This window comes from Rattus norvegicus, chromosome 10, assembly GCF_036323735.1.
Source record: "Rattus norvegicus strain BN/NHsdMcwi chromosome 10, GRCr8, whole genome shotgun sequence".
In the NCBI taxonomy this organism is placed as follows: Eukaryota; Metazoa; Chordata; class Mammalia; order Rodentia; family Muridae; genus Rattus; species Rattus norvegicus.
In genome coordinates this window covers 70596850-70620777 of record NC_086028.1, presented here as the reverse complement: position 1 = coordinate 70620777, position 23928 = coordinate 70596850, and the positions used below count along the sequence as shown (strand labels likewise).

Here is a 23928-nt window from a genome sequence, read left to right as displayed (position 1 = left end):
TCCTTGGAAAAACTGATACACAAATTCTCAAAATGTTGCCTATTGACTTCAAGTCTAAAAGATAGCAAAAAACATTAAAAATAAGACTGAAACATACATTTTAAAATATTTTTAAGGACCCCCCCCCCCAAATAGCCACCAAACGAAGACACATTCCAAAGAATAACCCAGGGAAAATACATGAGACTGCTTAATAAAAGACGAGAACCCTTTTGGGGGGTTTGTTTTTATTTTTGTTTGAGAGCTTCTACGAAGCCCTTGCTGCCCTGGAACATACTATGCAGGCCAGCCTGGCTTTGAACTCCCAGAGATCCATCTGCTTCCGCTTTTGGGGTGCACCCCCATGCCTAGTTAAAGAATATTCTTGAGGGGTTGGGGATTTAGCTCAGTGGTAGAGCGCTTGCCTAGGAAGCGCAAGGCCCTGGGTTCGGTCCCCAGCTCCGAAAAACAGAACCAAATATATATATATATATATATATATATATATATATTCTTGATATTTTAGAAGAAAACTAGGGAGTGTGGGAGGAAAACATGAATAAGGAGGCCGTAACAGGGACAGGTGTGGTGGTACACAACTTTAATCCCAGCACTTGGGCAGCAGAAGCAGGAGGATCTCCATGAGTTTGAGGTTAGGCTAGTCTATTGAGCTTGTTCAAAGACAGCCAAGGTTACACAGAGAAACCCTGTCTTGGAAAACAAAAGAAATAGCAACAAGAGACTGAAGAGATGGCTTGAAGCATTTGCTGCTCTTGCACAGGACCCAGGTTCAGTTCCCAGCACTTGTTTATGAACTCAGAACTGTGCATAAAACTCCATTTGCAAGGGGATCCGACATTCACTTCTGGCCTCCTTGTACACAAAGCATGTATGTGATATACATACATACATACATACATACATACATGCACGCATACATGTAAGCACATATTAAAAAACAAACAAAACCCAGCAGCAATAATAACCAAAAAACAGCTGATGCACACGGTTTTCAAATTCATCCATGGTTTAAAAGCGTGAATGAAAGTGTCAGTGAGAAAACGCTTTACCTACTAGAGGGGCCAATTGAAAAGACCAGCACTACCCAATTAAGTCTAGGTTACAGAAAACAGGCAATTATGTCCAACTGGTAAAAATGCACACTGGTTAAGCTTTTTTATAAGGTTATATGTTTGACAACTTTTACAGTGTGTATTCATTCCCTTTAAAGTATCAATTCTCCTTCTGTAAACAAACATGCCTTCATCTATTCAGTCATGTGCCATTTAATGTTCGAATTTATATAGAATTATGTAGTCTCATAAATTATTTTTTTAAGATTTATTTAATTTCTTTTTTTAATTTTTTTAAATTTTTTTTTTCGGAGCTGGGGACCGAACCCAGGGCCTTGCGCTTGCTAGGCAAGCGCTCTACCACTGAGCTAAATCCCCAACCCCAAGATTTATTTTATTGTATATAAGTACACTGTAGCTATTTTCAGACACACCAGAAGAGGGTATCAGATCTCAGTACAGATGGCTGTGAGCCACCGTGTGGGTTCTGGGATTTGAACTCAGGACCTCTGGAAGAGCGGTCAGTGCTCATAACTGCTGAGCCATCTCTCCAGCCCAGTCTCATAAATTATTAATGGTGTGGTGGCACCACCTTTAATATCAGCACCCAAGAAGAAGAGTCAGGCAAATTTCTCTGAGTTCAAGGCCAACCTGGTCTACCTAGCAAGTTCCAGGCTAGCTGGGGATATATAGTAAGGCCTCATCTCAATAAAAGTTGTTCTTGAGACAGGGCTTCCTCTGTTGCTTAATTGGCCTGGAGCTTTTTAAGATTTAAAAATAATAATTGATGAATAAAAAGGGGAGGGGAGTCTTGAGCCACCTTTCCATGGCAAATGGCAAATACGAAGTATCATCCAGTCAAAGCTTATCAAAAAATAAACTCATTTTCAATTTAAAAAAAGATTTGTTTTCATTCATTTTTAATTATTTGTAGGTGTTTGTGTCTGTGTGTGAGTGGAGGTGTGTGTCCATGGAGGCCAGAGACATCAGATCCCAAGGAGCTGGAGTCCCAGATGGCTGTGAGGGACTTGATGTGGGTGCTGAGTCCTCTGGAAGAGCAGCTGGTGATCTTTTTTTTTTTTTTTTCTTTTTTTCGGAGCTGGGGACGGAACTCAGGGCCTTGCTAGGGCCTTGCTCTTGCTAGGCAAGCTCTCTACCAATGAACTAAATCCCCAACCCCACAGCTGGTGATCTTAACTACTAAACCATCTCTCCAGCCCCTGGTCTGAAAATGTCTATGTAGAGCAGTCTGTCCTCCACCCTGACTGAATCCTGCTTTAGCCTTCTAAGTGCTGGGATTACCACCCCTGGCTATAATTAATCATTAATTTTAAAATTTTTAGATAAAATTAATTTTTGTTCAGTTGTGTTTTCGTTTTAGACAGACTCTATGTAACCCCTACCAACTTCAGATTTGCTATGTAGCTAAGGATACCTCTGAACTCCTGATTCTACCTTCCAAGGAATTACAGGCATTTCTCATTTTGCCTAGCAAACCTAAATTCTTTTTTTTTTTTTTTTTTTTTGAGACACAGCTTCACGGATTATGTATCCTTGGGTAGCCTTGGCTTGGAACTCATCAGATGGCCTCAAACTTGCTTCAATCCAAAAAAATGAAAGAAGATAAAAATTAAGCTAGTAAGAATGAATACACAACAAGCATGACCTTGAGTTACCTAGCAACCCGGGGCAGAACACACCCTGAGTAATTCAGGGTACAAAGGACCTGTCAGTGTTGATAACAAGTGTGGAGAGCAGAGGGAGGTGATTTGTTCCTGCTATGTGGTTAGGTAGTGACTAGGTCAGTGTATTTAATACTGTCGGACCAGGATACAAAAAGAAAGAAAGAAAGAAGGGGTTGGGTGGTAGAGCGCTTGCCTAGCAAGTACAAGGTCCTGGGTTCAGTCCTCAGCTCTGAAAGAAAAAAAAAAAAAAGAAAGGAAGGAAGGAAGGAAGGGAGAGAGAGAGAGAGAGAGAGAGAGAGAGAGAGAGAGAGAGAGAGAGAGAGAGAGACCACTGTTGCAAAATGCAAACACTGCAATCTGGGTAACAATGAATCACCAGGCATCTTTAGGCAGGGAAGTAAAATGGATACATTTTGGTTTAGAAGTATAGCTTCCTCTCCAGTGTTCAGATAGTAATGGGCTTTGAACTCCCTACATTGCTAAAGATCACTGTGAATTTCTGATCTTACTTCTGCTTCTCCAGAACTAGAATTGAAGGCCTGTGCTACCACAGTTGGTTTACAGCATCTTGGGAACTGAACCTATGGTTTCAAGCATAAGAGGCAAGCACTCTAGCCACTGAATCACACTCCCAGATCCTCACTAGAGTTTGAAGATTTCAAAGTTTAAGACATTCTCCACAAAGATGAAGAGAACTAACGTCTAAAGGAAAAAGGAATAAAGAAAGGACCAGGCTGGGAGGAATGACATTTTCAAATATAATTCCAAAAAGGCAAAGCAAGGTAGAGCATGTATTAGTCAGGGTTCTCTAGAGTACAGAACTTATGGGTAGTCTTTATATAGTAAGGGAATTTGTTGAAAATGTACAGACTGTAGTCCAACTCTGCAGCAATGGTCAGCAGCAGCTGTGAATGGAAGTCCAAGAATCCAGCAGTTGCTCAGTCCCACAAGACAAGCAGACAAAGAAGATGACTTTTTCTTCTTCCAATGTCCTTATGTAGGTCTCCAGCAAAAGGTGAGTCCCAGATTAAAGGTGTGTACCACCGTGCCTGGATCTGGGGGAACTTAGTCTCCTGGGATTCACAGCCATTTTGCCTTAAGATCTCCATGCCAAGATCCAGGTCAGAAACTTGTATCTCCCAGCCCCAAGATCAGGATCACAGGTGAGCCTTCCAATTCTGGATTGTAGTTCATCCCAGATATGGTCAAGGTGACAACCAGGAATAGCCACGACATAGTACATCTTCCATCTCACCACACAAGAGGCTAGAAGATCTCTGTGAGTTCAAAGCCAGGTCTGGTCTATGTAGGGAGTTCCAGATCGGCCATGACTACATAGGGAGACCCTGTTCAAAACAAAACAAACCAAGGAAATAAGAAAGGATTAGTCCCAAAGACATCAAACTTCTTAGAAGGAACTCTGTTAGTAGAATTGTTAATGTTTAGACTCCACAAGTAACTTTAAGAAAATGTTATTTAGGGGTTGGGGATTTAGCTCAGTGGTAGAGCACTTGCCTAAGAAGCGCAAGGCCCTGGGTTCGGTCCCCAGCTCTGAAAAAAAGAAAAAAAAAAAAGAAAATGTTATTTACACCTTTTGTGAGGTGGGAAGGATGCTCAATTGAAAGAATGCTTGCCTAGTAAGCACAAAACCCTGGTACAACTAACCGAGTGACATCTCCAGGCCTCTGTGATCATATTTTAAGTTCCAAGAACACCTGTGCGCCCTAAGTTTAAGTGTTTCCTTATAAAAACAACTTCTCCTCCTCGTCTTCCTTCTTCTCCTTTGTCTTCTTCAGTTGAAGAAATGTCTCTGAGTGTCTTACTTTGCGTCACTGTTGCTGTGATGAAACACCATGACCAAAAGCAAGCTGGGGAAGAAAGGGTTGTATTTGGCTCACACACAATAGTCCGTCATTGAAGGAAATCAGGACAGGAATTCAAACAGGGCCAGAGCCTGGAGGCCAGAGCTGATGCTGAGACCGTGAAAGAGTGCTGCTGCTTACTAGCTTGTTTGCCACAGCTTGCCCAGCTTGTGTTCCTATAGAATCCAGGACCACCAGCCTAGGGGTGGCCCCCACACTGGGCTGGGTCCTTCCACATCAATCACTAGTTAAGAAAATGCCCATCTGGGTGTGGTGGTCCACAGAGGCAGGAGGATCTCTGAGAAGTCCAAGACAAGTCAGAGCTCTACAGAGAAATCCCATCTTAAGAAAGAAAGAAAGAAAGAAAGAAAGAAAGAAAGAAAGAAAGAAGAGAAAAGAAAGAAGGAAAAGGAAAAGAAAAATGCGCACAGTCCAATCTTTCAGAGGCATTTCTCAATGGAAACTCCCTCCTCTCTGATAACTCTAGCTTGTGTGTGTCAAGTTGACATAAAACTCAGCCAGAATGTATGAGTAATTTTTGCTTGCTATCTTCTCTCTTGGGATACAGACTTCTTTTTTTTTTTTTGGTTCTTTTTTTCGGAGCTGGGGACCGAACCCAGGGCCTTGCGCTTCCTAGGCAAGCGCTCTACCACTGAGCTAAATCCCCAACCCCGGGATACAGACTTCTTACCTTTGCTTCTGCTCTCTCTCTCTCTCTCTCTCTCTCTCTCTCTCTCTCTCCCTCTGTCTCTTTGTGTGTGTGTGTGTGTGTGTGTGTGTGTGTGTGTGTGTGTGTGTGTGTGTGTGGTGTTGTTTTGTTTGCTTCTTACATCCTGGAACCCTTCATTGCATGTGCTTGGCTAAGCCCTCCCATGTACTACTAAGATGTCTCTAGGGTCCACATGCTGATGAAGGTGGGAAGCCTTGACATCACTTTCTTGAGTTCTTATAGGCTGCTCAGCCTCCATCAAGAAGCGTCTTCGTGAAGCATGCAGGTCTGGCTGTCATCATTTTAGGAGCTGAGACAGGAAGGTTTCAGGAGTGGAATATCTCAGTGCGAGTCCTCAGCACTTAACCCAGTGTCTCTGGGACCCGGTGTACTACATATCTAAACAAGAACTGCCTGGCAGGACAGGAGGTGGTGGGCATCAGATTGCCTACTATTTTTTTCTGCTGACCCTTCTTTTCCCAGTTCCAAGATACATATTGTCACCAGTCCCTCTGTTTTGTTTTGTTTTGTTTTTTTATGAGCTTAGTGAGGTCTTAATATGAGCTTAGTGTGTTTAGTAATACATATCATGCCAACTCTATTCTTTCCACTGCTGTCTTAAATGTGTGTGTCTGTGTATGTCTGTGTATGTCTGTGTGTGTGTGTGTGTGTGTGTGTGTGCGTGCGCGCGCGTGCTCACGTCACCAAAGCAACTCTTATAAGAATGACATTAATTGGGGTTGGCTTACGGGTTCAGAGGTTCAGTCCATTATCATCAAGGTGGGCAAGGCAGCTTCTAGGCAGACATGGGGTTGGAGGAGCTGAGAGTTCCAACTCTTGTTCTGAAGACAGCTAGGAGAAGACTGGCTTCCAGGCAGCTAGGAGGAGGGTCTTAAAGGCCACACCCACAGTGACACACCCTTCCTCCAGCAAGGCCACACCTACTCCAACAAGGCCACAACTCCAAATAGTGCTCCCTGGGCCACGCATATTCAAACCACCACAGTGTGTCCGTCTGTCCTCGCTCGTGACATCAACATCAGGTATTCTCTTCAACTGAACACAAGTTCTCTCACTGGACGTGGAGTGCACTGATTTGGCTAGAATGGCCAGCTAGCTAGGCTCAGTGACCCTCTGTCTCTGCCTCCCCAGTGCTGGGATTGTAGGTACCTGTTTCTGTGCCCAACTTTTTAAGTGAGTAGGGGAATTGAGCTCCAGGTGTTCAAGCACTGACTGAGCCACTCCCAGGCCCAGTCTGTGCTTTCCTAGGTCGATTAAGACAGTTGATACTGGGGTTAGGGAGATGGCTCGGAAGTCAGAAGCACTTGTCACCCTTTCAGAGGAGTAAGACTCAATTCCCTGCACCTATGTGGGGCAGCTCACAGTCACCTCTGGTAACTCCAGTTCCAGAGGACCAGACATCCTCTGTGGCCTTTATATACAAATACATATAATACATGTACATATAATACAAATGTATATAATCAAATGCACATATAATATAAGTACATAATTGAACTTAAAGGACCAGTTAATGGGGCCAGAGAGTTAGATCAGTGGTTAAGAGTCCCCATTGCTCTTTTTTTTTTGGTTCTTTTTTTCGGAGCTGGGGACCGAACCCAGGGCCTTGCGCTTCCTAGGCAAGCACTCTACCACTGAGCTAAATCCCCAACCCCACCCCACCCCCATTACTCTTATAGAGGACCTAGGTTTAATTCCCAGCACCCACATGGCAGCACATACGTGCATTCATGTAGATAAGACACTCAAACACATGACATAAATTTAAAGTTTTTTTTTAAAGAAATAAGAGTTAGTATCCAGCCATCCACATTCCAGCTGGGGACAGTTTGTTACTTTGTTTCCACTTCTCATTTTCTTTATCTTATCAATTCATATAAAAACCAAAAACCTTGACTTGTTATTGTATACTTTGGCAAAGAAGGCAATAAAACACAGCTGTTGAAAATTACCTTTTTGTTGTTGTCATTGTTGTTTGGTTTTAACTAGAAGCCAGGAACATTTTAAATACTATATTGTACAAAATAAAAAACAATACATAGCAGAATAAGTTGGTCACAGTGTTGAAAGGATCACTCGGTTCTATTTCTTGTCTCCCCAACATGAAGTCTACATGAAGTCGTTCAGACTTGCAAAAAGATAATCTTCCTCTTGCAGCTAAAAACCCATCTTACAGTTTCAGGGTCAAAATTTTTTCGTGTGTGTGTGTGTGGCAGGGGGCAGGGTCTCTCTACATAGCCCTAGCTGTCCTTGAACTCTCTCTCTTTTTTTTTTTTTTCCAGAGTTGAGGACTGAACCCAAGGCCTTGCACTTGCTAGGCAAGTGCTCTACCACTGAGCTAAATCCCCAACCCCTTCCTTGAACTCTCTATGTAGACCAGTCTGGCCTCAAAACTCACAGAGATCAGCCCGCCTCTGCCTCCCAAGTGCTGAGGTTAATTAGTTAATTAATTACTTTTTAATTAATTAATTAATTTTATTATTTTATTTATTGTTTTATTTAGCAAAGCAATTTCTTGGTTTAAGATAATCATATTTAGAGGCTGCACACTGATACCTTTTCCACACTTGACCTCTCTTTGGGAAAAACAAAAGACGGAACCATGTAAATTTTGGGGTACCCAAACAGAGAAGCCAGGAACTTAAATATTAATAGCCTTGATATCGGTGTCAGAGGTACCCGTATGCTTTATTGACTCAGTTCAGCACACACTTCCTGAGCCGTTCCACACTGGGGCACTTCTACCCAGTGGATACTGAGAAATAAATCAAAAAAAGAGAAAACTCCCTACTGTTGGGGAACCTCCATAAGAGCTGTGGGAAGGCAGTGAAAATAAACATAATAGTTGGGGGTGTAGCTCAGTGGAGAGTGCCTGTCTACCAGCTATGAAGTCCTGGGTTCAAGTCGTCCCAGCACTGCGATGATGATGACGATGATGACGATAATGACGACGACGACAACAGCTTGTTTATTTGGAATGTTAGAAAGTGGTATATGCTACAGGAAAAAAAAAATAAGGCGGATAAAGAAGACTTAGAGTAAGTGGCCACCTACAATGCTCTTGAGGATGATCAGAGGAAACCTTCTTGGAAGGTACCTTAAGCAAGGTGAGGAGACTGAGAAGCCTAATGGCTAAGGTAAGTGAGGGAAGAGCACCAAGAAGAAAGAACAGAAGAGCATGGTGACACTGTGCTGGGGACAGAATGGAGGGAGAGAGAGAGGAGTTAGTTCCCTGCATGGTAAAGGGAACAGGCCTAGAGTACAAGCTCCCCACAGATGTCGGAATGGGAACAGAAGATTAAGGGTTAAAACAGCAGAGTTTGAAATGAAATGGAGGGGGAGGGCTTAGAGCTAGACAGGAAGAGGGACGGGGCTCTGAAGCAACTACAGCAGGCTGGCTGGCCTCCTGAAGTTCTCAAGGAATAAGCCTAAGGTACTAATGACTTTTCATGTTAGTACTGATTCTAATTCAGGAAACTGTGGCAGACTAAATTGTAAGTAAAGATGGCTTCTAGGAAGAAGTTTCCACTTAGGAGACCACCCTATGAACAAGGAGCCAAAAGTGAGGTAACTAAAAAAAAAAAAAAACTCCTCAGCCAGCTCTTGGCGTCTGAGGTAGAGTTAACTACCGGCTACAAACTGTCCCCTAGATGTGAGAACGGAGAACTTAGTGTAATAGCCAGCACTTGCAATACCTGCAAGGTCGTGGGGTAGAAACACTGGCCAGTGAGTAACAGTCAGCAGATGGTCAAGGTTAAAACTACGGTCAGGGATGGACAGAGACCAAAGCACTTGGTCATCTCCTGGGCGGGACTAGGGGACAGGCATAGAACATGTGGGTCCTTCATTGGGTCAACCCATGGCAGCCAAGAGAATTGATCGATCTCCATAGAAACCATCTCAGCCTTTGCTCAGTGTCTGCCATTGCCCTAAAATATCCTCCACACAATGGTTTCCTCCCCTCAGAAACCTTTCCCCAACTCTCAGGAATTCCTTTCACTTTTCCTTAATTTCCCCCTTTTCTTCAGTTTCTATAATATATAGTCTTATTTTGGGTTGATAATGTTGAGATGAAACACCATGAACCAAAGACACTTGGGGCGAGAAGGATTTATTCGTCTAATGATTCCACACTACTGTGCATCACTGAGCAGGGGACCTGCCGGCAGGAGCAGACGCAGAAGCCACAGAGGGTGATTCTTCCTGGCTTGCTCCTCACTGCTTGCTCGGCCTGCTTTCTTATAGGACCAGCGGCCGAGGGGTGGCACCGCTCACAGTGTATCACACCCTCCTCCATCACTCACTAATTAGGAAAATGTTCTACAGGGTTGCCTACAGCCTGATCTTATGGAAACATTTGTTTTAAATTGAGGTTCCCTCCTCTCAGAAAACTTCAGCTTGTGTCAAGTTAACATAAAACTACCCAGCATGATCGGCCGTTTGTCGCCTTGACACAAATAATAAAGGCACAACATTTACATTCCCATCATCCCCGAGATCTCACATTAAGACATAAATAACATTAAAAGTCCCACAGTCTGGGGTTGGGGATTTAGCTCAGTGGTAGAGCGCTTGCCTAGCAAGCACAAGGCACTAAGTTCGGTCCCCAGTCCTGAAAAAAAGAAAAAGAAAAAGAAAAAAAGTCCCACAGTCTTTACAAATCCAAACATATTAGATGTTCAGTTTCTTTAAAATACCAGTCTCTCTGAAGGAAAGGCCGTCCAGAGACTGCCCCACCTGGGGATCCATCCCATATACAGTCACCAAACCCAGTCACTATTGCTGAAGCCAAGAAGTGCTTGCTGACGGGAGCCTGATACAGATGTCTCCTGAGAGGTTCTGACTAATACAGATGCGGATGCTTGAAGCCAACCATCGGACTGATCACAGAGACCCCAGTGGAGGAGTTAGGGGTAGGACTGAAGGACTGAAGGGGACTCATCTGGCATCAATGGGAGGGGAGGCCCTTGGTTCTGTGAAGGCTCCATGCTCCAGGGTAGAGGAATGGTAGGGTGGGGAGATGGGAGTCGGTGGATGGGTGGGTGGGGAAGCACCCTCAGAGAAGCAGGGGAAGGGAGAGGGACGGAGTTTTGCAGAGGGGAAACCGGGAAAGGGGATAACATTTGAAATGTAAATAAGTAAAATATCCAATTTTTAAAAAATAAAAGTCTCTTAAAAATCCAAATTCTTCATAAAGCTCCAAAATATCTTTTTTTTTTAAATTAAAGTCTCTCAACTGTAGGCTCCTATGGAAAAAAAATAAATTAAGCGCCTTTTTACTTCAAGATGAAAGTCTGATCTCTGCTTAATCACTGCTAATTTCTCAGCTCCGGCTGACCAGCGTCGAGTACCCCAGCAAAGAGGTTTCCCTAGTGTACTGGTATCTTGTTAATAACAGATAATTATTCAGCCCCAGTTATCCAGAATCACAGAATCTTAATTCAAAATAACGAATGGCCCCACAGAGTCTTTAATCTTCCTTCTGAAACTTCACAGGCGAGGCCTTCATGGTCTTCATTATTCTCAACATTCTCGTCTTCCAAGCTCCCACAGAACAGCTCACTGAGCTCCCAATACTCAATGGCTTTTCTAACCCAAACTTCCAAAGTCCTTCCACAATCCTCTCCAGAACAACATGCTGAGACCTGTCACAACAATACCCTAATACCCTGGTACCAGCTAGTCTTAGTTAGGGTTCCTATGGCTGCAATGAAACACCATGGCCGAAGAAATCTGGGGAGAAGAGGGTTTATTCAGCTAATGCTGCTTTTTTCTCACAGTCCATCAAAGGAAGTCAGGACAGGAAGGATACAGAAGCCATGGAGGAGTGCTGCTTCCTGGCTTGTTCCCCCTGCTTTCTTTCAGTGGGGAGATAAGAATAAGACAAATGCTCACACTTCCTCTACAGTTTCTACTTCTTCTGTGCAAGCTTTGCTCCATTTTTCTTCTCTGCAGGGAAACTGGCTGATCTCAAAAACCGGGAAAACTCTCTTCCAGTCCTAGTCCGACTGTGCTGTCTCCACTCAGGCTGTTATTCCTTCAGAACAGAGAGTTTTGAATGCAAAAGCAAGGGACAATCTACTTGTTTCTTTCACTTAAAACATAGCTGTATGTTTTCACATAGAACCAGGCTGGGGTTGGATGTGAGTTCAAGGCCTGGAGCCTATTATATAGGTCAGGCTGGCCTTGAACTCAGAGATCTGCTTGCCTCTACCTCTTGAATGCTTGGAATAAAGTCGCGTGCCACTGCATGTGCCACCATGTCCAGCTCCTCTAAAGTAAATTTTTATGATACACCGAAATATTTCCAAAGCCCTTCACATACATTAGAATGGCTATAATATTTTTTTCAAACATGGGAAATAACTGGCACTGGCCAGGATGTGGAGAGCCTGGGACCCTCCTGCACAGCCTGTGTGGTGAGAAAGTGGGTGCACATGCACGGAAAATATTTTGGCAGTTCTTCAAAAAGTTACATATGAAATTACCATATGCCCCAGCTTCTGAGTACATCCCCCGGACAACTGAAAGTAGGGGTGCAAACAGATCATTGCATTTTTTTTTTTTTTTTTTTTTTTTTTTTTTGCTTATAGCAATGACAGTCTCACTTGCCAAAAGGTAGAATAACCTAGATGTTCACCAACATTGGAATGGGTAAACAGATGCATGGTATGTATACACAGTAGAATATTAGTAAGCCTTAAAGAAGAATCAGAGCCTTTCCGCCGGGGCAGCCATCTTCCAATAACTCGCCGAAATGACGAACACAAAAGGAAAGAGGAGGGGTACTCGGTATATGTTCTCTAGACCTTTTAGGAAACATGGAGTCGTTCCTTTGGCCACATACATGCTAATCTACAAGAAGGGTGATATTGTAGACATCAAGGGAATGGGCACTGTTCAAAAAGGAATGCCCCATAAGTGTTACCATGGCAAAACCGGAAGAGTCTACAATGTCACCCAGCATGCCGTGGGCATCATTGTAAACAAGCAAGTTAAAGGCAAGATTCTGGCCAAGAGGATCAATGTGCAGATTGAGCACATCAAGCACTCAAAGAGCAGAGACAGCTTCCTGAAGCGGGTGAAGGAGAACGATCAGAAGAAAAAGGAAGCCAAAGAGAAGGGCACCTGGGTTCAGCTGAAGCGCCAGCCTGCGCCACCCAGAGAAGCCCACTTTGTGAGGACTAACGGAAAGGAGCCTGAGCTGCTGGAGCCCATTCCATACGAATTCATGGCCTAATGTATACAAAGGAAATAAAGAACCTGGACTGCAAAGTCTTCTCCTTAAAAAAAAAAAAAAGAAGAAGAAGAAGAATCAGAGCTGGAGAGAATGGCTCAGTTATATGCTTACAGTGGAAACATAAGGACCCGAGTCTTCAGAACACACATTAAAAACCAAACTGACGGGGTTGGGGATTTAGCTCAGTGGTAGAGCGCTTGCTTAGCAAGCAAAAGGCCCTGGGTTCAGTCCCCAGCTCCGAAAAAAAAGAAAAAAAAAAAAAACCAAAAACAAACTGACAGTAAGAACAACGACTTGCTGCGGTAACACATGCTTTCAATCCCAGCACTGGGGAGCTCAACAGTCAGCAAGTCCCAATTACTTGGAAAGCTCCAGGCCAGTGAGACCTTCTGCCTCAGAAAATAAGGCTGACGTATTCCTGAGAATAATGCATGAGGTTGTTTTCTGGCCTCCAAGTGCATGGGCACGCATTGAGGTTCGAATACATTTACCCACATGAAATACACACACGCACACACACACACACACACACACACACACACACACACACACACACACACACGCAAGAATGCAAGTCTGATGACTGTTATAACTTGAAACCATCTTAATAATAAGTCAGACATAAAAGCAGTACTGTTAAATAATTCTACTAAATATCTAGTTTGTTTTGCTTTGTTTGCTTGACATAGACTGCTCAGACTGGTCTTGAACCTGCCGGGTAGCAGAGAATGGCCTTTACCTGGTCTTCCCCTGCTTTATATCCCGTGTTGAGACTAAAGGCATGAGTCACCGTGGCCTGCTACACTAAGTGTCTAGAGTAGGCAGAGTCAGAGACAGAAAGTAGGAGAATGTGGAGTTAGAATGTTCAGAATTTTTATTAGTGTGATGATAAAAACCTGTAAACATACCCTGATAATGATTGTACAACACCGACCAGGTAATCTATGCTACTGCTGTAGGAATTACTTCATTCATGGGGCTTTCTTCTCCGTCTTAGACCATTCGGTTCCCAGATAAAAGCCACAAAGCCTTTATTTTTATGGTAAGCTTTTTAAAACCCTAGATCTGGGCAGAGATCTACCTTCTAAGCCACTAGCATCTACCTCCCTATCAATAACCCCGAGTTATAACTTGCCATCTGGGTCACTCTCAACTCTAACAGGCCAGTCCTTAAGGCCATGTTTTCATGACTCACCTACCCCATTATGTCTTTCCCCTTCTCTTCCTTTTCTTTCTTGATTCTCCTGTCTCAGACCCCAAGCCCGGTAACTAAAACTCTACCCATCTCTCTTCTGCCCAGCTGTAGGCATCTTTATTGACCAATCAGGGATAACTTGACGGGCAAGATTATACAGTGTCACTTAGTGTATGTGAGGACCTCCTCATCCCTGAGGCAACCAGAACTAGTATTTAGCATTACACTACATAGTTTGAAATTAAATCAATGATTTTAATTAAGGCGCAAGGTTTGCCCCCCCCCCCACTACAGAGTCTGGTAAATCTGTGAATTCATTCGTGGGTACAGAATTCAGCATTACAACACACAGCAATAGACCAAGCCTCAATAACTTGTCTGTTTAAAGATAGTGACCAGTGGCTCAGCAGGTAAAGGTGCTTAACACTCAAGCCTGCCAACCAGGCTTGGTTCAACCAAGTTCAATCCAGACTTGGTTCCCAAATGATCACATTTACTGTCATGGTTTCAAGATGCTTATGGAGGAAAAGATTTGCAAGGGCAGAGCAGACACAGCTGTGCAGACAGACCTGAAACATCTGGCTTGCTTTGTTTCTCTGAGTATGAACTCCAGAAACTCCAGAGATATGGGTCCACATACTGAGATTTAATTTATTTTAGAAATTTATTTTAGACCTTCTCAGCCCACCCCTCCTTCTTCTCTCCAGATGACACAGGATCAATGTTAAGAAACAAAAAGGGGCTGGAGAGATGACTCAGTGGTTCTCAGCCAAAGAAAACCCAGGTTTGAGTGCCCTTAGCTTTTAACCTTCACTGTCTGCTGTCTGTTGCTCACTGGCCAGTGTTTCTACCCCACACCAGGCAGTTCTTAACTCCCTCTAACTCTAGCTGCCTCAGGATGCAACAAAGGTACCAAAGGAGCTTCACTTACATACATACCCGGACCTTAAATGTCTGATCTTCCTGTGGTACCACCAATTTAAGCTTATCCCCGACTAGCTTAACAATGAATGAGACTCAGAGTACGGTTATTTGATTTGATTTTGACAATTTCTGGTGTGTGTGGGATTGGGGGGGGGTTAACCCCGGAGTGTGTGGTTGGGGGGTAACCCCTGATCTACTCTTCTAACTATGGATCTGGCCACCTCCCCAGCGATGTACCCCAGCGATGTGCTGTTTCTCCTGGCCACACGCTCATGGTCTTTCTCCACTCATGGCAGCTTTCTCCTCTCCTCTCCTCTCCTCTCCTTCTCCCTCTATCTCTCCTCATCTTCCCTCGTTCCTCTCTCTTCTCCACCCCCAACCAGGTAACTCACAGCCCACCTATCTCTAATCCCTTCAGTAATCGTCTGTAACCAACTTTAATTAAACAATAGTTTTAAATAGAGGAAGAAGATTTGTGCAACGAAAGCTTGTGAATGTGAGAACTCACTTGTAGGCCTTAGGGTACAGAATTTAGCACTGCAACCCCTAACAGCAGACCAACCTCAGCTTCTTCCCGCCTCTGCAGTGCCTGCATTGCAGGCATGTGCTGCCATGCCACATTTATTTGGTTCCTATCACATTTATGTGGTTCTGAGAACCACATACGCTAGATAAGGATTTGATCAAATGAGCTGCAGCCCTAGCCCAATAGGTCTTGATTAATAGAATGTTGTGGATAGTAATCAGGGAGAACTTAAAGAAGGAAAAGAAAATCTATGGACAGTGATTGCAAACATGTCCAGAAATTTTATTTTCTGTAGACCTGACTGAGTGTGAGAGGTGAGAATTAGACTTTTCCTATATGCAGCTTTCCTAAGTGGCTAGAACTTGCTCTGTGGTGTTTTGGAGTCCCATAGGTCACTGATGGTATAGCTTATATGGTGTGATGATGTGCGGTAGCATAGCTATGTCTTGAAAATTCTGTTTTAGGACCCATGCAGCCATTGCTCTGTGGTGGATCAGTCTTGACCTTGGTCTTTGGGAAAATACTTCAGATTTAGGACAAAAACGGTCCATACGACCATTTCAATATTCCCGTGTGTACCAGAGGCGAGGAGGACAGTGCAGGGCTGTAGTGGGAATAACTGTGAGGTCAGGGCAGGAGGATGTGATTTCAAGACCAGCATATGCTACAAAGCAATATCCTGACCCCATCAAAACATAGTAAGAGACAACAGCAGAAAGTTGTCCAGTTCAGGCTACCATACAGATGAGACTGCATCACCTTACTTTTTTCATTGACTTTACTATATTGGGGATCAAGCCTAAGGGCCCTCAGCCGCGAGGCAATCGCACTCCGCAATTGAGCTCATTCCTGTCTCCACTTAGATAGGTTTGTTCTGTTAAAATTTTAAGACAGAGTCTAAGTTGTTTGGGCTGTGATTGAGTTCCCTCTGTCGGTCTGGCAGGTCTGACTCTGTGACCCTCATACTGCCTCCTCAGTAGTTGGGATGATGGGCCTGTGCCGCCCATGCACCCTTCTCCTGAAGGAATTCACATGTTTATTAAACATAACATGAGACACAGAAGGGTCATTATGGAGTCTAAGGTGATAAGTTCCTAGCAACCTCAGGGGTCTGAAATGGAGTTTTTCTAGTTATCTATGATACTTGTATAATAAACCACTTCAACCTTAGTGATGGTAATACGTAGTGAGAGTTTTGGTTCCTTAAAAAAAAACATAGAAAAATTATAAGAATGTATTTTCATTTTAATCCCCAGTGTGGGATATGGGGTGGTTCACAGCAGCTGGTTACGATTTGCCTCATGCTCTAGCAGGGGTGTAATTTTGCCGGCTGTAGAGAGTTTTGGCAAGTGTGTGATGTTTGAAATTCTGAGGACTTTTCAGAGGGTACATAAATGCTAGAGGCCTGAGAGGTAGGGCTGTTGTTGTTGTTGGATTGCTGTTGGTTAAGTAGTTGTGTGAAAAGAAGAAACAAGAAGAAATTAGATATCCTGAGGGCAAAGATCAAACCTGTCCCAAGGAACTTGATCCACCACTCAGCAGGAAGTGGTCCAGGGATAATGCTGCCCCCTTCCCCTTTATCCTTTATTCTCTCCTATCTAGTGTTAGGTAGAGGGTTGAAAGGGAGGAGGAAGAGGCTTGGAGAAGGCTGGATGAAAAAGGAAACCACAAAGTAGCCAAAGGTCCAGCTACAGTAATATAAAAGTAACTTTTGTTCTCCTAATGTAACTGTTCTCTCTGAGGCTCACTGCTTCCCTCTGCTAGCCTAGGCCTAGTCCTGGAAGCTTCCAGCCTCCTTAAAATTTTATCTAGGCCTAGAATGTTTTCAGCCTCTGAGACTTAATGCTGAATAAGCTCACCTTCCTAGTTCTTTCTGATCTTTGGCTGTCAACTTTGGATGTTCTGACTTAAAACTCCTCTCCATGTTGACTGATTCAAATTGGCTTCTTTCTTAGCCTCTGATTTTTTTTTCTCTGTTTGGCCTTATATTAACTTTGGCAATATGTTCTCTCTTCAGTCTCTCTTTCTGTAAAACTCTCCCGGTAAAACTACTTCCTTCTCCCTCTCTGTGCTACTCTACTCTCCCTCTCAGCTCCAGTGAATTGCTCTCCACGAACTCTACTGTATTCCTGGGCTGTATTCTCCCTGTACTGTATGTCTCTCCCTTAAGTAGCTTCCCTTTCCTCTCTTCTGGTGAGCATAGACATAACCTATTCGGTTAACTCTTTCTCTGATTCATCACTTTTTCTGCCACTCAATTAGACATCTCTTTAAAACATGAGTGCTTCCTTCTACAAACTAACTTTTCCTTTATTGTTTGGGATTAAAGGTGAATACTAAGTGTCTATATTCCAGCCAGAGGAAATAAAGGTGTGTGCCAAGAGCACAACAGAGATACCTGTCCCAGCTTTGTGACGCTTGGGCCCTTATCTGGAAAATCAAGAGTGACTCAAATGAGTTAGAATTATCTGGAAGAGTTCAAACATCTAGCAGAGTTCAGAGACATAATTCAGTTGGTAAAATGTTTACCAATCATTCATAACAACCTAGGTTCAACCCCAGCATAAAGTAAATGGGGGTGTGGTGAATATATATATATATATATACACATATATATATACATATATATATATGTTCATATTCCAGCCTTGAGAAATTAGAATCAGGAGGATTAGAAATTTAAGGTCAGCCTAAGTGCCTTTAATCTTTAATCTCAGCACTTAGGAGGCTAAGGCAGGTAGATCTCTGAGTTTGAGGATAACCTGGTCTATAGAACAAGTTCCAGGATAGCCTGGGCTACCCAGAGAAACCTTGTCTTGAAAAGTTCCCCCCACCCCAGACAAATAAAAAGTTGCTCAAGGTCATCCCCTGCTACACAGCCAGGGTGAGATTGGTCTGGAGTGTCTAAGACCATTCCTCAGTTCAACAAAATAGCTGGTCATGACTAGCATGACTCTGGGACCATTGGCCAGTAGGGACACATAAAGCCTTCCATGTGGCCTGAGGGCTCTTTCAGGGTATGTTAACCTAACCGTAGTTGATTTTTTTTCACCTGGTGTCTGGGATCTAAGTAAATTTCCAGAGGACAAGGTACAGTCTATGTGGAGTCAAAAAAGATCTTAAATCAAGCAGCCTCTGCTCTACTGGACAGCATAGAAACAGCCCATCCAGTTTTACTTTTCATTATTTAATGTGTATGGGTGCTTTGCCTCCATGTATGTCTGTGCACCATGTGCATGTTTAGTGCCTGCAGAGGCCAGAAGAGGGCCTTGGATTCCCCTGGAAATGGCGTTACTGATGCCTGTGAGCTAACATGTAGGTGGTGGGGCTCAAACTTTGTTCTTCCAAAAAAGCAGTCAGTGCCCTTAGGCATCAAGCTTTCTCTCTAGGTCCTAACACATCCAATTTTAAGGCAAAAAATTCAGATGCTTTCTCTCTCTATGATGGGAACTCATAATTAACCATAATTGAAGACTCATATGTTTGGTGTGGTGGTGAACACTTTTAACCCCAGCACTCAGGAAGTAGAGGCAGGAGGATCTCTGAGTTCTAGACCAGCCTGGTCTATATAATGACATCCTGTCTCAAATGTCTCAAAATACAAAGTAAAATGGAAAAGGAAACAAGAAAACCACATCTGTCATAATGTACAGGATTAGCATCTCAGGAACACTTTTAAAGGATTTTAAAAATTATATCTATGTTTATTTTTTATGCATATGTGTGTTTGCTTGCATGCGTTTATGTGCAGCATGTGCATGCAGAGAGAGGCCTGTGGAAGCCAGAGAAGGCACTGGATTCCCTGGGACTGGAGCTGTAGGTGGTCATGATCTGCCATGTGGATGCTAGGAACTGACCTCAAGCTCTCTGCAAGAGCCACAAGTCCTCTTAGCCACTGAACCTTCTCCAGCCCCACGTCAGCAATGTTTTAGTGCCAGGCTTGGTCTTAGGATATCTCTGTGTATGGTATTTCCTGGCAAATATGAAGCTATCAGCTATTAAGGCTTAAAGGTAATTTGATGAGCTATACATTTAGCTTTGTAACATAAAGCTTCATCAAAATATGTAGCTTAGCAGGCCTCTTCTATACCCCATGGTTCTGGAGCAGGGACTACAAAATTCTAGATCTTCTGGCTTGTCCCCTCTGGTTGTGGTCTTTCTGATTCATGTAGCTCGTCCTTTTTTTCTTCACTTCCATCTCCTAGATAAAATCCAAGGATGTTACTATCACATATAAGCCCCTTTATGAGCTGGCCCCAACCATTAGGCCCCCAACATCAGGCAGATTCTATGCTACAGTCTAAAATATCAAAATCAGCGCTGCATTACTATTCTCATTTGTTGGGATCTGGGGATTGCTGCCTAAACTACTCAGACACTGATCTCAGTTAAACAGAGCTGGTTTACTGAATTCACACCACAAGACTGATTGGTCAGACTGGGGAGCTGAACTTCCAATCTGGAGCCAAGATTCTACAGAGCATGTAAGCCTGAGATCTACAAACATAGACTGTAGGGATAGGAGACTTCCTTAGGAACATGTCTTTGTTGAACATTTATCCTGTTCTCATTGGTTGGGGTATTCAGTTGTGGCAGGGGACTTGCCTTGCCTAACATTTATGTTGTAACTTGCTAACCAGGATGTCAGTTACCCATATACATGGATGTATATGGGATGTCTGTTCCCAGGGAGGTCTTGGGAATTCAAACTTTATTTGTCCTCTATGCAAAATGGAAGTTTTACTCCAAATGGCTTCTTAGGGCTTGGTGCAGGTATCTCTCTTATGTTGGGGTCCATCCCAGGGCCAGCTTCCTTCTAAAGGCAAGAAACCATAAAGCTCACACATAAGTTCATGAAGCACTGTTGGGGACTTGCACTGGGCCAAGCTTATTGTGGCTAACCATAGAAAGAAAGCAATTCTAACTGACTTCTTTTTTTTTTTTTTTTTTTTTGGTTCTTTTTTTTTTCGGAGCTGGGAACCGAACCCAGGGCCTTGCGCTTCCTAGGTAAGCGCTCTACCACTGAGCTAAATCCCCAGCCCTCTAACTGACTTCTATTGTGATTGATTTCCAAGAACATCAAAGCACAGACTATAACAGAATCTGCAATCAACCCGTTCATGAGAAAGTTTTCTGGTAACAGCCCATGAGAATGAATGGCTAGATAGGCAGCAGTTACCTAGGCCTTAACAAGTTCGAAGCCTTGTTCTGATAAATCTTATACATCCCCTGGGAACAAAGTGTTTACTCATTTGCTAACAGTCCATTCTAAAAACTGCTTCATTTCCACTGAATTCTCTCTTTGGTCAATTCTTGGGGGCTCAAGCCTGCAAATGAATCCTATGGAGTCACTGTCCTTCTTTGGTTCTGGAGTCTATATAGTGTCCTGTGAGCTATGAGAGTGTCAGGGGATTAAAACTGGGTCCTCTGGAAGAAGTCCGTTCTCTTACTGACTGAGCCATCTCTCTAGCTCCTGCAACTCTGTAGATCCTCCTGCCTTTACCTCCTGAGGGTGTGCACCACCACTACTCACCCCACCGGTGGCCCAGGCTGTGTCCTCTTGACCAAGGCTCCCAAGGACATCTCATATGTTTTTAATAACTTTGTTTCAAATCTTTAAAGGAATCAAGAAGTCTCTTCCTAAAATAAAGGTGGCGTTCAAATCTAGAGCCTTGTGCATACCAGGCCCTAGCTTCACCACCAAGCTACTCCTAACTCTATTTTTAAATCTCTAATTTTGACTATCAGCATCTAAGATTTTACAGGGATGGCGATGGATATGTTTGTCTGACACCCTCCATCTACTCACAGAATCTGTGTCCCAGTTCTGATTCTGACTAAATATCCTAAGGGATCTGCATTCTTTCATGCATCCCTTGAGTGCAGATGCTGGGTAAAATATAGCTATTCATTTAAACTGGAATTGCAGATAGATAATATTTTTTTTTTTGGTTCTTTTTTTCGGAGCTGGGGACCGAATCCAGGGCCTTGTGCTTCCTAGGCAAGCGCTCTACCACTGAGCTAAATCCCCAACCCCGATAATAATGTTTTTAATATGTCATAATGAATAGTTATGCATTTTTATATGAAAGGGCTCCAAACATATATTTGAGCTTGGAAATTAATGCAGGATTTGCTAAAGGAACTTTGCTTTTTCTTTCTTTCTTTTGTTGGTGTTTTGTTTTTTGACACAGAATTTCTCTGTGTAACCCTGGCTGTCCTTTGTAGACCAGGCTGAACCAGGCTGGCCTTGAGATATGTGGTATATGCCACCACAGCTCAGCGGAACTATGTTCTTTATGACTCCAAAGGCATAGGTAAAACTACATCATGGCTCACACATTTTATTTTTTTTTAATTTTTATTTATTTATTTATTTATTTTCTTTTTTTCGGAGCTGGGGACTGAACCCAGGGCCTTGCACTTGCTAGGCAAGCGCTCTACCACTGAGCCAAATCCCCAACCCTATTTATTTTATATATAAGTACACTGTAGCTGTAGTCAGACACACCAGAGGAGGGCATCAGATCTCATTACAGATGGTTGTGAGCCACCATGTGTGAACCCAGGACCTCTAGAAGAGCAGTCTGTGCTCTTAATGGCTGAGCCATCTCTCCAGCCCAGCTCACACGTTTTAAAAATGTTCAACAGAACTTGGCTGCAGGAGACTGTAGCCCTAGCTTGAGCAGACTGAGACAAGGCTGCCTGTTCCATGTCAGGTTGGACTCTAAAGCAAAACTCCAGATCTAATTCTGACAGATAGACAAACAAACAAACAAAAACCCCACAAAACAAAACAACAAAAATTTGAGTTCACTTCTATCCACCTGCCCCCACACCTATCCCTTGTCTTGCAAGTTTAAATTCAAGGCAAACAAAGTGTTGTTTCAGGCTAGTCATGCCCATAAGTGGGACCCTGACTCAAAATAATCAATCAAAGGGCATTTTAGAGGTTTCTATGTAATTTTTTTTTAACTTGATAAATCTGTTAACCCTATTTTGAGGCTGACTACAGCCTTCCCAGGTTTGTCAATTGTGGAATAAGAAATCACGAAGACTGAAGAAGTTTAAATGTGTGCTATGATTAATTGGTTTCACTGGATTTAAAGTGCATTCCTCCATTTGTTTGGCATGGATTCTCAGACGACTAGAAGAATTTGGTAGGCAAGCCAAAACATAAATACAATTACTAATTTTTTTCAGTGTGAAACGGGGCTTGAATAGTTGATCAATGGTTAAAAAAAAAATGCTTGTGCTCACGAAGTGACAGCTTTGGCAACCATCTATGATCCTAGCACTAGCAAGGCAGAGGCAGCTGGATCTCTGTGAATTGAGGCCAGCCTGGTCTACAGATAAAGTTCTAGGAGAGCCAGGGCACGTGAGACAAATGTTGATTGACTGCAAAAAAATTTTTTTAACTTCTTTAAAAAAATAAATGAACATACCAAAAAGCTACAATGTAAGTGGTTTTACAATGAAATTCAAGCTTCCCCTCCCCAATGACCCCTAGCTACAGTACAAGTCTCAATAAAATTTAAGTGGGGGGTGAGGGCTGGGAGTACTGGGCCTAAGGAAGGATTTGTAGCGTTAAGTGAATTCCTTGAATGTGTAATTTTTCAATATTCAGACTACCATGCATTTCTTTTCTCTTGAGACCAGGTCTCACTACCGCCCTGACAGGCCTGGAGCTCACAGAAATCCACCTGCCTCTGGGGTGCTGGCATAAAAGTGATGGACCTCCACATCCATCAATACAGATTTTCTTTGCGACCGTGAACTCAGGAGATACCCCTGCCTCTGCCTCTTTTTTTTTGTTTGTTTGTTTTTTTTTTTTCCGGAGCTGGGGGCCGAACCCACGGCCTTGCGCTTCCTAGGCAAGCGCTCTACCACTGAGCTAAATCCCCAACCCCTCTGCCTCTGCCTCTGCCTCTTAAATGAGAGTGCACCACCACGCCCGGGCCCCACTGTGCACTTTTGTGAAAAAAGATCAGTTCTAAAGTTAGTTGATCTAAAAGATCAATTCTTAAAGTTGAAGAGAGCTCTCGCCTAAAAACTCACTGAAAAGAGGCTGTGCTGGAAAGCCACAGCACAGTGAGTATGCCATCCCAACTAATCCCAAGTCTCCTCAGTGCCTCGCCCTTTAGGAACTCGCACCCAGTGCCTCCCAGGCGGTCCCGGCTCTTTCTCCGCAAGTTTTCCGCCTGCCGCATTCCTTCCCGGGCGCGTCGGCGCGCGCTGACGTCACGACGCCGCACACGCAGCCCCGCCCATGCAGAGCTGAGCGCCTGGACGGAACTGGGCTCGTTCTTCTGTTGGGAATGTGAGGCTCTCGGTTCGGTCGTGCTCTGCGTTCGTCCGGATCTTCCCTGTCCGCCGCTGCCGCGCCACTGCCACCGCTAGCACCGTCTGCCCTTAGTCCGCGCGCACACGCGGAGGCCGGGCAGCCGGGTCCGAGAGGCGCGCGCCTTCGTGGTCGCCGCCCCTCGGAAGCCTCCGGAGCCTCACACACGGGTTCGCTACGGAGGGAGGCGGAGGCCTGCGGGAGGAGGCGGAGGAGGAGCGAGGGAAGATGGCGGCCGTGGAGCTCGAGTGGATCCCGGAGACGCTCTACAACACCGCCATCTCCGCTGTCGTGGACAACTACATCCGCTCGCGCCGCGACATCCGCTCCTTGCCGGAGAATATCCAGTTCGACGTTTACTACAAGGTACGGC

General features: G+C 43.9%; 2 protein-coding genes across 2 annotated transcripts in view; both read left to right on the top strand.

Moving 5' to 3' along the window:
* LOC134480843 (large ribosomal subunit protein eL21-like) overlaps positions 1–12609 on the top strand; it is a 1068210-nt gene extending 1055601 nt beyond the window's left edge. Inside the window, exon 2 of the mRNA XM_063270133.1 lies at positions 12013–12609. Coding sequence (XP_063126203.1) covers positions 12087–12569 — 483 coding nt within the window. The 5' untranslated portion in view covers positions 12013–12086 and the 3' untranslated portion in view covers positions 12570–12609. The remainder of the gene's footprint in view (positions 1–12012) is intronic.
* A 10901-nt stretch (positions 12610–23510) lies between these two features.
* The window catches only part of Appbp2 (amyloid beta precursor protein binding protein 2), a 42056-nt gene continuing 41638 nt past the window's right edge, over positions 23511–23928 (top strand). The window contains exon 1 of the mRNA NM_001100969.1: positions 23511–23921. Within this exon, the coding sequence (NP_001094439.1) occupies positions 23784–23921 (138 nt within the window). The 5' untranslated portion in view covers positions 23511–23783. The remainder of the gene's footprint in view (positions 23922–23928) is intronic.